This window comes from Balaenoptera ricei, chromosome 18 (genome assembly GCF_028023285.1).
Source record: "Balaenoptera ricei isolate mBalRic1 chromosome 18, mBalRic1.hap2, whole genome shotgun sequence".
NCBI classification, from domain to species: domain Eukaryota; kingdom Metazoa; phylum Chordata; class Mammalia; order Artiodactyla; family Balaenopteridae; genus Balaenoptera; species Balaenoptera ricei.
In genome coordinates, this window is record NC_082656.1 from 4,612,386 (window position 1) to 4,629,193 (window position 16,808).

The following is a 16,808-nucleotide window of genomic DNA, read 5'->3' on the forward strand; positions in this document are numbered from 1 at the left end:
ATTACTGAGTTCATGTTAATAAAATCATGTTCCTTCCAAACATAAATCATGTAAACTATTTCCATTGGCTTCAGAGTGATTGTATTTTTAGATACATGCAGCACGGAAAATCTACCTTGATGTTAAAAAAAAAAAAAGGTCTGGAAAAAGTAATGTCTCCATTTTCCTCAATAACTCAGTTTTATTTTAAAGTCCAGGTAAAAACTCTGGGACCAATTTACTTTTTATAATTTCATGGCCATGTCATACCCCTTCCTTCCCCCCCCCCGCACTACCAATCCTCCAAACAATATAAAACAAAAACCCTGCCTCCAAATAAAATACTTTAAAAAAAAAAAAACCACCCCAAACAAAACGAAATTGTATTGAGCAAAGAACTCAACTGTTTTTAAAGGGTGAAAACACTGGTAACATTATTTTCACTTCAATCACTTAACTTGTCTAAATAAACGCTTCAAAGTGCTCCTGTGGCTCAAGAGAGAATCCAACAGAAAGAATTTAAGGAGAGCATCTCATCTGCTCGGCCAGGCAGTGGGAGTGCTTGGTAATGCAGGCTCCTAGTGGAGTGATGCTACACGTCGCTGGGGGACGGCGCTCTCTGCGAGAGGCTGGACGGGATGCAGCCGCAGCAGATGAGGCAGAGGGCTTTCTGGATCTCTTGGTTTCTGAAAGCGTATATGACAGGATTGATGATGGAGTTGTAGGTGGCGGGCAGGAGGGTGGCATAGGTGTAGATGGAGGGGTAGGTGTAATCAGCTATCAAGGAATAGAGGGTGAAAGGCATCCAGCAAGCAGCAAAGGTCCCCAGGATGATGGCCAGGGTGGAGACCCCCTTCCGGGTGGTCACGTAGTGCGAGGTGGCCAGGAAGTGGTGCTGCAGGGCTATCTGGTGGGCGTGCCTCATCACGATCTTACAGATCTGGATGTAGAGCTGAAGCATGAGCGCAAACATGAAGAGGAAGGAGATGGAGAGGATGGCGGCGTTGTTCTTGGTGAGGGGTCTGACCACGCTGCAGGTGGACTCGTCTTGGAGGCAGTTCCAGCCCAGGACGGGCAGCAGCCCCAGGCAGATAGACGTCCCCCAGAGCATGATAAGCATGACATAGGTAAACGTGACCGTCCTCTCCGAGTGGTAGGTCAGAGCGTAATACAGGGAGAGGTAGCGGTCAACAGTGATAGCCAGCAAGCTGCAGACAGAGGCAGAGAAAGAGGCGACAATCAGTCCAATGGTGACCAGCTTGGTGGCTTCTGACTGCAGCAGGTAGGCGAAGACGAAATTGATGATGAGTCCGATGCCGGCCAGCAGGTCCGCAAGCGCCAGGCTGCCCATCAACAGGAACGTGGGGGCCCGCAGGCTGGGGTTATGGAAGATGATAAGGACCACGATGGCATTTTCACAGGAGATGAGGGTTCCCGAGGTGCACAAGACAACGTCCCACGGGTTGACCACCAGCTCTGGCTCCGGCTCCACGCCCGGAACCTGGGAAGAGACGGCAGCCGAGACGTTCCCCGCAGCTCCGGCATCTAAATAATCCCGAGGCAGCCCGCTTACATTGACCTTCAGGTCTTCATTCATTTTAACCCCCGTCCTCTTCAACGAAAAGACAGGCTGTTTAATGTTGAGATACAGCAGGGTGACAATCCAGCATCACGCAAAACCCACACAAACCGAAAGCCAGCCCCTACTCAGATACTACCCCCAAATGCCACAAGCTTCCTGAATTACACACTGAGAGGGAATAAAACAAAAGCCAAAATCTCCGTGGCTTAAAACCCACCACAACAAAAAAAAAAATGTCCTTTGGCTCTGGGGGAAACACAGGATGGGATGTGCACACACGAGCGTGAGCGGGGCAGGCACACGCGGGACCGCGGCGGCCGGTTTGCTAAAGTGCTGGGGACACACGTGAAAATCCGTCTCGCGTGCTGCAAAAGGAGCCTGGCACCGGGGCTGCCGCTGGGGGACCGCGCCACGGCGACAGGTCGCGAGCCGGGGCCGCCCTTCTCGGTGGAATGTTCAAAACTCCCACCCGCCAGCCGCTCGGCGCGCGTGCACACACTCACACCCCGGCCAGAACAAAGAGGGGTCCGGCCTCCCCCGTGCGCACGGGGCAGTCGCGGCAGGGCCACGAAAGGCGGGCGCGCGCGATGGAGGTGTGGACACAGACAGACAGACAGACGCCCATGCACCACGGCCGCTGCCCCGGCGGCGGGGGCGCGGCGGACGCGAGGGGACTCACGGGGCGCCGGGACAGGCTGCCCGCGGGGACGGAGGCATCGCGGGGGTCACCTTGGCGCGCCCAGGCCGGGGGGCTCCTCCGCTGCTCCCGAGGCGCGCGGGCGACCCAAGTGGCCTGTCGGCGCCGGGCCCGCGGGGCGAGGGGCGGCTGCCGCGCTCGGTGCTCAGCCGGGAGGGCGGGGGCGCGCTCCGCGCCAGGTGAGCGGCGGCGGCAGGTGAGCTGCGCGCTCGGCTCGCGCGCCCGGCTCTCCCCGCCCGGCCGCCCGCTCGCGGCACGCGCGCGCGCCCCCGCCCCGTGCCCGCCCGCGCGCGCGCACCGCCGCCGCCGCCGCCGGAGCCCCGGGAGGCCGGAGCGCGCCCCAGGGGTCGGGGCTGCGCGGGGCGCGGGGCGGCGAGAGCCCCCCAGCGCCCTGCGGGAGCGAGACGACCCGGAGGCGGGGAAGTGCACTGTCACCCTCGCTGCCGCGGCCCCGCATCCCACCCCGGCTGGCGGTCGGGGCTTCCACCGCGCGGGGGCGGGGCAGCACTGCCCGGGAGCCCGGTGACCTATTTCGTTCCTGAGGTCCCCCTGCGGAGTCCTGGTCTCCAGCGGCCCGCTTCTCCACGCCTTTCCCTAAACTGCTACCTCCACGGTCAAAAGAATTGCTTAGGGTGGTTTTTCAGGATCGGCATTGGGGATGGATGCCGGGTGAGCAGGTTAGGGAAGCAGATCTTTGAAGCAGGAAAACGCTCAGCCAGCTGCTTCAGAATTGCCGTTGACCACACTGCATCGTGATCCCCCAGAGGCCCCCTTCCGTACGTGTGTCCTGGACTTGGCTTTTTAATTACTATTCCCCGGGGACATTTGCTTGACTGGATTTATAGGGTGCTGCTATGTGAATCATCATTATCATCATCAAATTGCACTTATTAAGTGCTCCTTGAGCTGTGTTTTCAAATGGAAATCATTTACTGAGCTCCTACAGAAAGAAGCACAGTGCCAAAACCCAATTCATTTAGGGACTGAAGTGGCAGTGCTAATTTATGTTTTCATTTTAACGCATCAATAGTTTCTAAGATGAAGAAACTGATTGCTGTCTGCTTTTATGAGCCTGTCTCCTCTGGATACAAAAACCAGAGCACCTAGATCTTAAAAGATGGGAGAAGGAAAAGGCGTGATCTTCTGGTCTTTTCCCATCAGCAGTGAAGGTTTTCTCTACTGCCTTTCTCCACAGTGAGGGAGGGGGTCCTGTATGAATGAAGACAGTCTGCAGGGCACAGGACCCTAGAACTAACTCCTTCCTACCGGGGCATCATCCTCTGGCTGGCCGGTCTTCCCCTGGGGCTCACTGTCATTCCTCACTCCAGCCCTGCAGGCTCATCCACCCCTGACTCCCCCTCCATCCTCCTTCTCCCTTCTCCCATCAATCAGCCCCTGACTCTGCAAGATCACCCCAGCTCTCTCTGCACGCCAGGTCGCAACTCCAAATCAGCAGTTCCGGGGTGGGGCCCAGATTCTGCATTTGCAGCCCTCTGTCCTAGTGATTCCGACTTTGCTGGTCCACGGACCACACTTTGAGAAGCAAGGTTCTATGGAGTTGTAAGAATCGCTTGCACCTCATGCAGAGGCATTGGACACCGTGACTGCCAAAGAACCATGCTAAGGGCTGAGCATACAAACTCAGTAAGACGTGCTGTCTCTCCTCACAGGCATGTACAGTCTGGTGGTGACAGACACATAAAAAGCAACAGTAATACCAGGCAGCAAATGCTGTAATGAAGAGATGTACATCTTCCTCTCAATTTCTGTGATGATTCAAAGCATTTTTAGAATAAAGCGATGAAAAACCATCATTTAAACAAACAAACACATAGGGCTTTCCTGGTGGCGCAGTGGTTAAGAATCTGCCTGCTAATGCAAGGGACATGGGTTCGAGCCCTGGCCCGGGTAAGATCCCACATGCCGCGGAGCAACTAAGCCCGTGCACCACAACTACTGAGCCTGCGCTCTAGAGCCCGCAAGCCACAACTACTGAGCCCACGTGCCACAGCTACTGAAGTCTGTGCGCCTAGAGCCTGTGCTCCGCAACAAGAGAAGCCACGACAATGAGACGCCTGCGCACCGCAACAAAGAGTAGCCCCCGCTAACCGCAACTAGAGAAAGCCCGCACGCAACAACGAAGACCCAACACAGCCAAAAATAAATAAATAATTAATTTTTTAAAAATACACATAGGCTTTTCAGTATGACACAGTTCAAACCACCTGCCCAATTTTTAGGAGCCTCACATCAGCAGAGCAGTTTAGGGAAAGTGAATGACAGCGCCAACCAGACATCATTGTTGTCAATAACACGGAGATGGGCCCTGACTTACAGAGCTTACAGCAGTGGGCTTTCTTCCCTCTTTAATGTGTTTGGGAAACAAGAAAAAAGAATGGATGCTTGAGAAGAGAAAGGGTAATAGGTGGATGGCAGAGTTATGTAGGTTTTTGCTGTTTTGAGACCCGGGAAGAGTTAAAGGAAGAGACTGAGAAAACTCACTGTGGGGCTTGGATGCGGCTAAATGGCAGGAACCTGGGAGCCAGCGGCCAGGGCAGCTCCTCCGATTGCCAAGGTCAGCCATGCGTTCACAGTCCTGCTGTTACCCCTTCCCCTTGAATGATTGCTTGTGACAAAAAGAAGGATTTAAACTTCACTCCAAATTTCTATGTTTATCGGTGTATCTGTTAGGACTTTTGTTGCCAAGGGGCAGAAACGCAATTCAGACCAACTTAATTTAAAACGGATGTTGCTGTCTGGCATGGCTGGGAAAGGTCCTGGAGAGGCTCAAGGCGGAGGAGGAGGAGCTTCAGGAACAGAGTCCTACCCATGTGCTGAGGCCCTCGGTCAGCCTACCCCTGACTTTGCCAAACTCAAACGATCCTTTCCTAGACCAGCATCTCCTGTGAAGCCATGAAAGTGCCCCCAGGCAGCCCCAGGCTGGCACGCTGAGACCATCTTCCCAGCTGGAGAGAGGAATTCCCACGGAGGACTCTGGCCTGGCCTGGTGTGTGCCTAGCTCTGAACCAACCGTGCGTTCCAACCGGATGGCGTAAGTCCTGTGTGGAGTCCTGCAGTGAAGATTCCATCTGAACTTGGCCGAATGAGCATTTCCCCAGAAGAAAAGAGAGGTGGGACGCCAGGCAGTGAGATCCCGAAGGATGTCCTCCATGGCTTGGAATTCAGCGGATCAGGAGGTTTTGCTCGGCCTTCAGTGATAAGCAAGGCTGTGTTCTCAATTCATTCACCACCACACACCCCCATTACAGGACACTGCAGCAGACACCATCAGTGTGCAACGTTTATTGCCTTTTAATCGCTTATCTTCTTGGTCATTTTTTTCTGTAAATTTGGCAAGAAATCGTGTAGGAGGTAAAGCATCTTCCCTCTCCTTGACTCCTTTAGCAAGACAAAGAGGTGGGAGGGTGGGAAATTTACACCCCAAATTCTGCAAGGTGTGTACACGGGGTGTGACAACGTGTGGCTAGAAGTGCTCTGGCAGTGGGCTTGTGAACAGTGAAGGAGAATGACTAGCTCTGTGTTTTCCTCTCTGGATGATACCTGCCTAACCCAGGGTGATATGGGGGCAGGTAATCGACACATACTTTGCTTGGCAGTAGAGTTGACCTGTCCTAACTCTTGATCGTTCTACATCTGAGCTCACATTTCTGATTGCTTGTATAGTCAACTGAGTTTACGTCGATCATGTAAGGTCAGTGACACCCAGAAATTTGGATTTCATGGGTTGGTAAGTTTCCTCACCAGCAGTAGCAACAACAAAAAGGACAGACTGACCTGGGGACTTTTATTTTGCTCCATAAATTCATTTAGGCAAGCAAACTTCTAACTACTTTCATTATTATTTCATAGAAAAAAAAAAGAAAATTTTTAGGCTTTAAAAAAAGGACAGGCTTCCCTGGTGGCGCAGTGGTTGAGAATCTGCCTGCCAATGCAGGGGACACAGGTTTGAGCCCTGGTCTGGGAAGATCCCACCTGCCGCGGAGCAACTAGGCCCGTGAGCCACAACTACTGAGCCTGCGCGTCTGGAGCCTGTGCTCCGCGACAAGAGAGGCCGCGATAGTGAGAGGCCCGCGCACCGCGATGAAGAGTGGCCCCCGCTTGCCGCAACTGGAGAAAGCCCTCGCGCAGAAACGAAGACCCAACACAGCCAAAAATAAATAAAATAAAATAAATTAATTTTTAAAAAAAATTAACTAATTAATTAAAAAAAAAAAAAAGGACATACCTCAAACGAAAGGATCGGGCTTTAAATGAAATACATCTTGTTTTATGAAAATTCACTGCAGTGTTCTGACTTCTTTCATTCTGCCCCAGCTGGGTGGAAACTGCCAGAGCCCAGATTGGTTGGGGGATGGCTCTTGAGAACCACTGATGGACGCAATGATTTTGTAGCCACTCAAAGGGAGCCTAGAAGAGATTTAATACTTTTGGTCAAATCAATAGGGGAAATGTACAGGTCAAGTTTCAGATTGTACGAGTTTTCGTTTAGGCATCCAGGTTACCCAAGTTTTGTTACTCGCCTCTCCAAGCTGATGGCCTGTGTTTATGCAGCACCCACTGTGTGCCAGGCTCTGAACCACGAACTCTTCACTTCACCAGAATTAGAAAACACTGCTGCCAGCAGGTTGGATGTTGTCACCACGGGAAATGGTCAGCCAGCTTCCTCCCATGAATCCTCACATAGTGACATTCATTTCTCTGAGGATTTACCCTGGTTTGGGGAGCTTTATATTAACCAGGCTGATGTGTTTGCGTAAAAACGCCAACTATCATATAATAAATATTTACGGTCTCAGAAGCCAGGTATGAGCAGACCTGTGCGCCCTGGAGCAAGGAGACAACTTGCCTCTGTTCCCTGTTTGTAAAATGAGGATGTTCACAGCATCTATTGCGAGGACTGGTGTGAGTGTGACACGGGATAAGGGGCACGGTGCACTTATCCCAGCCTGGCAGAAAGCTAAGGTCTGTCAATGAGAGTTACGATTACTGGTGTGGCCACTGTTAGCCCATCATCTCCCTGTCCTCCTGTGTGTGCGGGGATCCACGGGAATCCTGTTCTCTCAGCCGCATTGGCCAAATGCCTTGGCATCCTCTTTGGGGCCATTACTCACAAAATACCCAAACTGTCAGGAAACTCTGTTGACTTTACCAACAAAATACACCCAGAATCCAGAACTGCCCAAACTTGGAAGCAGCCAAGATGCCCTTCAGTATGTGAATAGAAAAGTAAACGGTGGTACCTCCAGACAATGGAATACTATCAGTGCTAAAAAGAAATAAGCTCTCAAGACATGATATTAATGCATTTCATTAAGTCAAGAAACCAGTGTGAAAAGGCTACTTCCAACCATTCAGGAAAAGACAAAACTATGGAGACAGTAACAAGATCAGTGGTTGTCAGGGGCTGGGGGAAGGATGAACAGGAGGAACACAGGGTATCCTTAAGGGCAGTGAAACTGCTCTCGTTGATACTGCGATGGTGGATACATGTCATTATCCATTTGTCAAAACCTGCAGAATGTATGACACCAGAGTGAATTCTAATGTGCACTGTGGACTTTATAGGACGTGTCAGCGTAGCTTCATCAGTTGTAACACGTGCTCCACTCTGCTGGGGATGTTGGTGATTGGATGGGCCTCAGTCAGCGTCTCCACCGTGACCCAAGGACTCCCTTCAGAGTGACGTGTTCTTTGAGACACGCCCGTCTATAGGGTTGGGTCTGAGGCAGGTCCTGCTTGCTTCACAGTCCTTTGGTGTTTTTCAAATGACTTGCCTTGATGCCAGTGGAGGGATAAATGGTTTAGGGGCTGAGTTGTGTTTCCCCCAAAATTGGTATGTTGAAGTCCTAGCCCCCAGTACCTCAGAGTGTCTCTGAATTTGGAGAGAAAGCCTTTAAAGTGATGATTCAGTTAAAATGAGGGTGGGCCCTAACCCAATACAATTAGTGTCCTTATAAGAAGAGGAGATTAGGACACAGATTCACACAGGAAGAGGAAAAACCACGTGAAAACAGGGAGAAGGTGGCCGTCTGCAAACCAAGGAGAGAGGCTTCAGAAGGAACCAACCCTGCCCATACCTTGCTCTCAAGAGTTAGAGCCTCCAGAACTGAGAGAAAATGAATTTCGGGTTTTTTTCAGCCACCCAATCTGCGGCACTTTGTTGTGGCAGCCTTTGCAAACTAATACAGATTACTATGAGCAGATAGACAGATGCTGACAGGAAATCAAACTCTTCTGGACGGCCTGAAATTGGTCCAGAGCAGAGCTTTCCAAACTGCATCAAGGAACAACACTGTCTGCAAGATGCTAGTCCAAGGCCGAAAAGTGTACCAGGTGCTGTCGACCCACCCCCCCACCCCCTGCACGTCCCCTGGCCCCTCAGGGCACACCAGGCAGCTTCCAGAACCCAGCACGTGCATCTCCAGCCTGAGGACCTTCTCTGGTCTAGAGGCTGCTTTGCCACCTGCGCTGCAGGTCGCAAGTGCCGGGAAGTTCACGCCCCGGAGCAGCCAGCTGTCAATGACGGATGGGAATTGTATAAGTACCCCGGCTCCCTCCCTCCTCTCTGAGTCTCAGCTTACTGGACTAACAAGTGGCATAATTTTTTCAGACTGAAGAAGCCACCACAGCCCGAAGGACGTGGGAATTGCCCTGGTTATGCTGCCCACTCAGTTCCAGGCACGCCAATCCCCGCAGCACGCGAAGCTCCCTTTACATCCTGTTATTGTTCGGAGATGTCGGCCTCAACCTCCCCAGTTTGTTTCCTTGGGGTTTAACCAAGTCCCTGGTGCATGTTTGACTCCTTACTCACGATGGGAATGTATTAGTCAGCTTGGGTGGCCACAACAAAATGCCACGGACTGGGGGCCTGAAACAGTGAAATTTTATTTCCTCACAGCTCTGGAGGCTGGAAGATCAAGGTCCTGGCAGAGTTCAGTTTCTGGTGAGGATCCTCCTTCTGGCCTTTTCACTAAGCTCCCCCATAGCTTTCCTCGGTGAGCGCACGTGTACATGTGGAGACGGCAAGCAAGCCCTCTTCCTCTTCTTTTAAGGACACCAACCCTATCGGATCAGGCCCACCCTTATGACCCCATTTAACCTTAATTACTTCCATAAAGGCCCCATCTCCAAATACAGCCACATGGGGGCTAGGGCTTCAAAATATGCATTGAGGGGACACAGACATTCAGTCCATTCATTACAGGTAACTTGCTTTAAAACCCTGCTCATTGCTCTATTCTCTCGCCTGTCTCACTTCTCTATCCCTACCAACGATTCCTGGGATCACACCCAAAATAAATTACTATACTAAATCTTTGTCTCAGGGTCTGCTTCTGGGGAATCCAAACCAACACAGAAAAGCTGAACGCCGTTAAGTCCTTCTAGGAAAATTACGGCACTTGGTAGCGCATTAGAGGCTCCGAGAAGTCTTCCCTAAAGAAGCATTTCACTGAGTTTCACCCAGGGCTTCACAAACTTTCTTAGCCTGGGATCTCTTTCTTCGCCCTCTTGGAATGCCCTTGAACACGTCCCAGGATTTATTCAGAAATGCTGCTATAGGGTTGGCGAACGTCAGATGTGCATGCGGTTGGTTTATTTTAGGATTGTTGCTGGGATGAAGGCTGCGGGGTGAGGTCTGGGAGGACCTGCAGGCTGATGAAGTCTTCGGTGGAGGAACGTGTGTGAGGGCAGAGGTTGGCGTCTGCACGTGGCAATACTGGCCATCAGCACTAAAAATTCATCCAAAGGCACTGGGTTAGAGGCTATGATACGAAGCCCCAGAAGACATGGGGACGTGACTCCTGCTGTCACCGGGGTCACAGGGTAGTGAGGGAGAAAGGGGAGGGAGCCGCAATTGCAGCGGGGTGATCTATGACATGATTCCCATCATGCGTGCTCTGTGCCTGGCCCCGCGGACGTTAATGATGAAGAAGAGAAAGGGTCATGTACCTGCCTTGGGCTGAGCCTCTAGATGCTTCAGAGATACTGAAGCCCTGGTTGTTGGTTGCAGGACAGTGTTTTTTCATCTGTTCCCAGGCTTATTAGAATTTCAGTCAACCACCACTGTGGCCACTAAAAATGCCTCCTTCGTTTCCCCTGAGACGAATCAGATTCAATGATGGTGAGATAGTATCTTCAGTTCAACATCGAATTGCACATATTCATATTCCAACCATTTAAAAGTGTTATTGGTGGGCTAATATTCGTCCTATTAAAATTAAGTGGCATGAAATTTGAATTAGCTCAATTGAATTCATTTCCTTCTCGAATGTATTTATCCATGACTCAGAGGAGTCTGGGCAAAGGCCGTCTTGGTTTCCTTCAATAAGACGCATTCGGCTCCGCGCTCCCTAATTTGGAGTTTGAAAGTCCCTCTGGGCCTGGAGGAAGTGAAGACTTCCTGCCGCCTCCTCCCACCATCCTTAATCGGTTCAGCTGGAACCAGGGGTAAAACGGTACCAGTTTCATAGAGTCAGCTTTCTGAGATGACGTTAATGGACGCCCACGAAGCCCTTGGTGCAGGGCCTGGTACACAGCAGGTGCTCATGACGTGCTCAGGTACTAAGATGTTGTCATCACTCCTGTGAGCCTGCTTCCGTTCAGACACAAGGACTAAATACCAGAGGGTCGGGTCAGGAGCCAGGAGACCCGGATTCTTGTCCTTCACTTGAGGGTGACCTAGGCCTTGTTTTTTCCTCTGTTCCAATTTTCTGATCCACAGAGGCAGGCACACCTTTCCAGGTTGGAGGACGTGCTGGGCGTGGCTGCAGATGAGCCTCTGGGGCTGTGGTTTCCCAGCCTCAGCAAACTGAAGCTCATTTAGGACCCCAGGAAATGAGGACAACGAATTGGCAGATTTTTTCAATCATGCAATTGCTTCAAGGTCTCAAAGGCAAGGTCTACGCCGACTTTCCTGGTTCAACCCAGTCCCGAGCTGTGTTTTTCGATGCCGGGATTCGTTGCCCAGGGCAAGGTCCGGGGTCCCACTGGACGAGCAGAACATTCCCATCTGCATCCATTGCCACCCTGGAGGTCCCAGAGCCTTTAACAGTGCAGGAGCTCAGGGATTCACAAACCTAAGGGTCGCAGTCATAGAAACTTACAACAGCAACTTCATGCACATCAGCCCTTCCAGTTACAGCTGAGCGACAGGGAGCCGAGGAAAGGACCCATCCCTGCCCTCCCCACTTCCATCTCTTCGCTGCCCATGTCTTTGACCTTGATTATGTACCACCGTGCCCACCTCTCATTTTCCTATGGGTCCTCAGGGAGTCAAATTAATCTCAATCAATGAGAATTACCACCCTGCCAGAATTCTCAATCAGAAAGCAGGTTTTTCCGCCCCGCCCCCCCACTGGCCTTTTATGAGAATGCGGCAAATGACAAAGATAAGATGACATTTAACTTTCAAAACGGCAAATACATCCCAGCGTATGTTGGGTTTACCTTGACTCAGCCAGTTCGTTGTTGAGAATCGTAAACAACAATGGGGATGGTGGTTTTCAAACTGTTTTTGAAATTTATTAGCAGGTCCTGAAGTCAGTGAGCAAAATTTCCTAGAAAATAAAATAAGAAGAAAAAATTAAAATGTATCACAAAAGAGTAGGTGTTTTTCATTAAACTTTGTGTTAAGCCTATATAAACATACTCCGAGTACCAATCATCTCAACTGTGGGATGCAGTCAGACAACGTGATGGACACCGATGTGGTCCATCGCCATCATTTTTCAGGTGAAGACATACAGGTCCGCTTGGATTAACTGCTCTGCTCCCACTCTCCAGCTGCATGTGGGGGAGAGGCTGGGCTCATCCCCAGCTCACTGACCCAGAGCGTTCCCTTCTGTGGACCTGGCTCTCTCCATCACCATTCCAGTGCTGGATGGTGAGAGCTGTCCCCTCAGTGGCCCCGTGAGATTCTGTCACCACTAAAAACTGAGATCTCATTTAGCAACTCGTATTTATTATTGCAAGAAAGTGGACTAATCCATTTTAGAAAGATTTAGCATGAGGGTTGAAATAAAAAGGGTCTCCTAGTGCATACTTCATCGATGAGAAAAGACCTCATCCATTAGAGCCAGCCCATCTCGCTCTCTGAGGATTCCAGGAGACTATACATTTTCATAGCCTCCTGTCTCCTGATCCCATCCCACCCCTGTTCTCTAGCACCATGTTGGACACACATGTCAACGTGAATCTGTTTTACAATTGCCTGGGTAAAGGGAATATTATCATTTCCCTGCTGTTCTGAGAGGAGTCCCAGTGCAGAGCTACAGGAACCCGAGTTTTAATCCAGTTCCTGGGAAGTCTTCTTGAGCTCTCGTCGGATTAGTCCAGATATTATTGATCGGTTGGATGGGGCAGCCCTCCCAACTTCAGTCCGCAAATTATGATGTGTTTTGACTTTTGGAGTCAAACAGACCTGGGTTCACATCCCAGCCCTACAACAAAATGACGTGTACTCATGGGAAGTTCTAGAATCCCATTAGCCTCACTATTTCCATGATTCACTGAACAAACATTTCTTGAGAGCCGAGTATGTGCCACACACTGTGCTGGAGGGTGAAGTCAGAGCAAGGCAGCATCTGCTCTCGTGGGGCTTACCATGTGCCGGGGAAGAGGTTCATCACACAAACAGCCACCTAACTGTAACTGTAGTGACTCATCGAGGAGATCCCATGGGGTTAATCAGAAAGAAATAGTAAATATCATAGGACTATTCAGTAACGGAATACTACAGAGTTAATCAATAAAGGAATATGTTAGGGTGCCGTGACACCAGGACAACCTGGCCCCATTAGCCTTGGAGGACAAGAGAAGCCACATTGAGGAAGTGATACCTGAGGAAGGTCACAGCCAGGAGGATGATGGGAGCGAGGGAGGACAAGCACTCCAGGTGGAGAACAGCACGTGCAAAGGGCCTGAGGTCACAGAATGTTTGATGCATGCAAGGAAGGGAGAGAAGGTCAGGGCAGCCTGTTGACCACAGCTGGAGGAACAGAAGGGTGCCACATGAGGGCCTGAGGGATTTCAGGAAGAGGAAAATAAAACCCACGCTCCGGCGCTGCTGTCAGAATTAAATGAGTTACGATACCTAATGCATCCAAAGTGCTTAGAACACGGAAAACTAATAGCTATTATGAGGGGGGTGCTTAATAATTTACACACTGTAGTTGGAAGCCCTCATTTTGGATCACATCAACATTTCTCCCGCCAGTGTTTCTCCCTAAAGAATCTCAGAAGATAGTGTCAGCTATCTAGTTTCTCAGGCTCCAAACCTAGGAGGCATCCTTGATTCCTTGCCTTTTCTCCCAGCTCACAGTTAACCCATCAGCAGGTCCCACAGCGCTCCCTCCCACATCTTCAACCTCTCCACCTCCCCCATGCCCACCGCTGCCACCCTAGGATCCATCGCAGTCTTGGGGAGAGTTCCCTGGGGGACTGTCTAAGCTGAGTACTGCATGCAGGAAGGTTATTGGGATCAACTGCTGGGAGGGGGCAAGTAAGCAGGGTTGGGCAGAGGGCGAAGAACGTTAGTGGGAACAGAAGCCCCTGCCGATCCCGTGGGGCGCTCTGGGATGGCCCTGAGCGCAAGATCAAGTCCACTCCTCATGGACCAGTCACTGGATGGAGGCTGCCCTGGGCGAGACAGCTCCCCGAGAGGACTCAGCTGTGAGTCCCCCAGCTGGAAGGATCGACCCCGCAGGGGTCTGTCTGCTTCCTCTACAAGCTGATTCCCCAGGAGAGCTGGAAAGTTGTCTTGCCCACCATCGTGTCCCGAAGAGTAGGTCTTAATAAATACTTGTTCACTGGAAGCCAATTATTAGATTATAATTCAACCAATTATTCTGAGACGTGAGATAAGATGGGAGTGGATATGAAATTCTCACAGGATTGCTGGTGAGATTTTTAAGGGAAGGAGCATGAGGGAGGACAGAAAGTAGATGATCTTTTTAGGAGAAAACGTATGTAGTTGTTACTACTCTCGCAGATACCACATAAAGGATTACAGAGTTAATTTAAAACAGCGGTCTCACCTTTTAGATGTTCAAAGGGTAAGGAAATTTTTTTCCTTTCGTCAGAAGGAATTCCTATTTCAAAAACTTCATTGATTTTTCAAAAAGCTTTTAGGACCATAAATGTCATGTTTATAGGGACATAAAACAGTGGTTTCAACGGTGGGTTCCCACCTCACAGATTCTGATTTTGTTCAACTGGGGTGTGGGCTGAACACCCGGATTTTAAAAATCTCCCAGATGTTTCTATGCGTGGCCAAGGTTCAGAACCAGTGCTACAGAGGTGAGAAGGGCACGACAATGGCATTGGACTCAGCGGAGACCATCTGGGAAATCCCGTGCACTGGGCAGTATCCTGCCTCAGTCTGACCGAACGTGGACGCAGATTCTGAAGCCAGCTGTGTCCACAGGGCCGGGAAGTCAGGGCGCACAGACATCGGAGATGAACTTGATCTTCATGGAATTTAGCAATTTGCCAACCGCTGGCAGCAAAGTTCCCTGGTTCACGTGACATGGTGTCTGCTTTTATTTATCATGAAGATAGTTGAGAAAAAATTCCAAATAAGATCAGCTGCACCTGTTTCTATAAATGCAACTGTGTCCTAGTTTTCTTAAAGCTGAGATTCTCTTCGTTCCCCCTTTTCAGAGTCCTAACTGCTGCAAATTCAGAATGTTCACACACAAAAACAAATTGTACAAGGCCGAGTAGAAGATTTTCTTAGTGGAGGTAATCGATTCCATTTGCTTCCCTTGCCTTTTAGTTTTAGGTATATGTTACTGCCTTATTGGGCTCATGTTAGTACTTCAAGGAGAAAGCATTTCTGCAAAACAAAAGTTATCTTCGTTAGCACTAGCGATTCTCTTTTTCATTGTGGTAAAAATACGTAATATAAAATGTACCATTTAAATAATTCTTAAGTGTGCAGTTCAGTGGCATTATGTCCGTTTCCACTGTTGTGCAACCGTCACCACCATCCATCTCCAGGATCTTTTCATCTTGTAGAGCTGAAACCCTGTTCCCATCAAAGAGCAACTCCCCATTTGCCCTCCCCCAGCCCCTGGCAATCACCAGCCTACTTTCTGTCTCCATGAATTTGACTGCTCTCAGTACCTCAAGTGGAATCATGCAGTATTTGTCTTTTTATGATTGGCTTATTTAACGTAGCATGATGTCCTCAAGATTCATCCATGCTATAGAATGTGTCTGACTTTCCTTCCTTTTCAGTGGCTGAATCACTGTCGCTTGTATACAGACGCCCCTTTTTATCTATCCATTCACACGTCAGTGGACACTTGGGCTGCTTCCACCTTTTGGTTGTTGTAGATAATGCCGCTGGTTTGGGTGCACAAATGAGATCAGCGATTCTTGAGTGAGTTGTGTGAGACGTGAAGACACGACCCACAACCGAGGCTGCCCGGGAGACGGGGAATCAGCATCTCCAGTGGGTAAAACTTCACACCCCTGTTGAAAACATCTGGTTACCTTCTGCTGGACCGTGTTTTGGAGATTTTCTTTCTTGGCATAAACAGGTGAATGTAACTCTGGGCGACTTCAGAGAGTCATCTGCAACCAGAAGGTAGTTCTAGTGGAGTCTTGTAAGATCGGTTCCTCAGGAAGCATCGGATAATCCTCACTGATGTAACCAATGACTGAGTGATGGGGGAACTGCTCAGTGCCCGAAATGTTCTTTTCAATGTTAGCTCCTCGAACACCAGGGGCCCTATATTTTTCTGTAGGTTTCCCAGGTTGTGGAGTCTGCAAAGCTGCATAAGATACAAACCTATTTTAAGAAGCCTAAAACCCGAGTCAAGACCACTTCCCTTTGTGCTCGAAATGTTCTCTGTGCACGAAGCGGGCTGCAACGACAGCAATCGGAAGCAAAAACTAGATGGACAGTTACGCCTGAGATATTTAAGAATGGTAAGATCAGGGAAGGACAGAAGAGGCTCTTCCATGAGACCAACACCCTGAACAAAGGAAGGAAGATAAGTGAGTAGAAGGAGAAAAGATGTGCAGGCTGACTTTTATGGGTGAGCCAAAAAATTGGGGAGACAAGCCCATAATCCATTACCTATAATTCCAATGTCCAAAAACCGAGAGGGTTTGTGGGTTTTTTTTTTTTTTTTTTGTCTTTTATATTTAGAGGCAAAACCTGACCTAAAACAATGTGAGGCAAATTAGGATCTTAATTCATTACAACTTAGGATCTTAATTCATACCCTTTGCTACAGAAATGTTAATGAGTTTAATTAGGAGGTGCTGTCCTAGACCCCAGGGCTGTTACATAAAGTATGATATCTGTACCATATTACCTTCCTGAAATCTGAACATTTCTGAAGTGTGAAACCCATCTGGCCTCAGAGGTTTTGAATAAGAGATTGTGGATCCACTCAGCACACCCAAGAGGCGGAGAAAAAGAGCTACAAAAATGACAAGTAAAGGAGCAGCCCTGACCGCTCTGGGCATGCCGTTTCATCTGTGTGGTTCTCTCTTTGGGAGATGCAGTAACCTAGC

General features: G+C 49.8%; 1 protein-coding gene across 1 annotated transcript; it reads right to left on the reverse strand.

The window, feature by feature from the left end:
- Nucleotides 1–571: 571 nt before the first annotated feature.
- Nucleotides 572–1,576, reverse strand: GPR12 (G protein-coupled receptor 12). The gene has a single exon (XM_059902862.1). It carries the CDS (start codon nucleotides 1,574–1,576, stop codon nucleotides 572–574), a length of 1,005 nt encoding a protein of 334 aa, XP_059758845.1.
- Nucleotides 1,577–16,808: the final 15,232 nt, after the last annotated feature.

Excerpts from the sequence above, each read along its gene's own strand:
- GPR12 (XM_059902862.1), bottom strand. The coding sequence starts at position 1,576 with ATGAATGAAGACCTGAAGGTCAATGTAAGCGGGCTGCCTCGGGATTAT.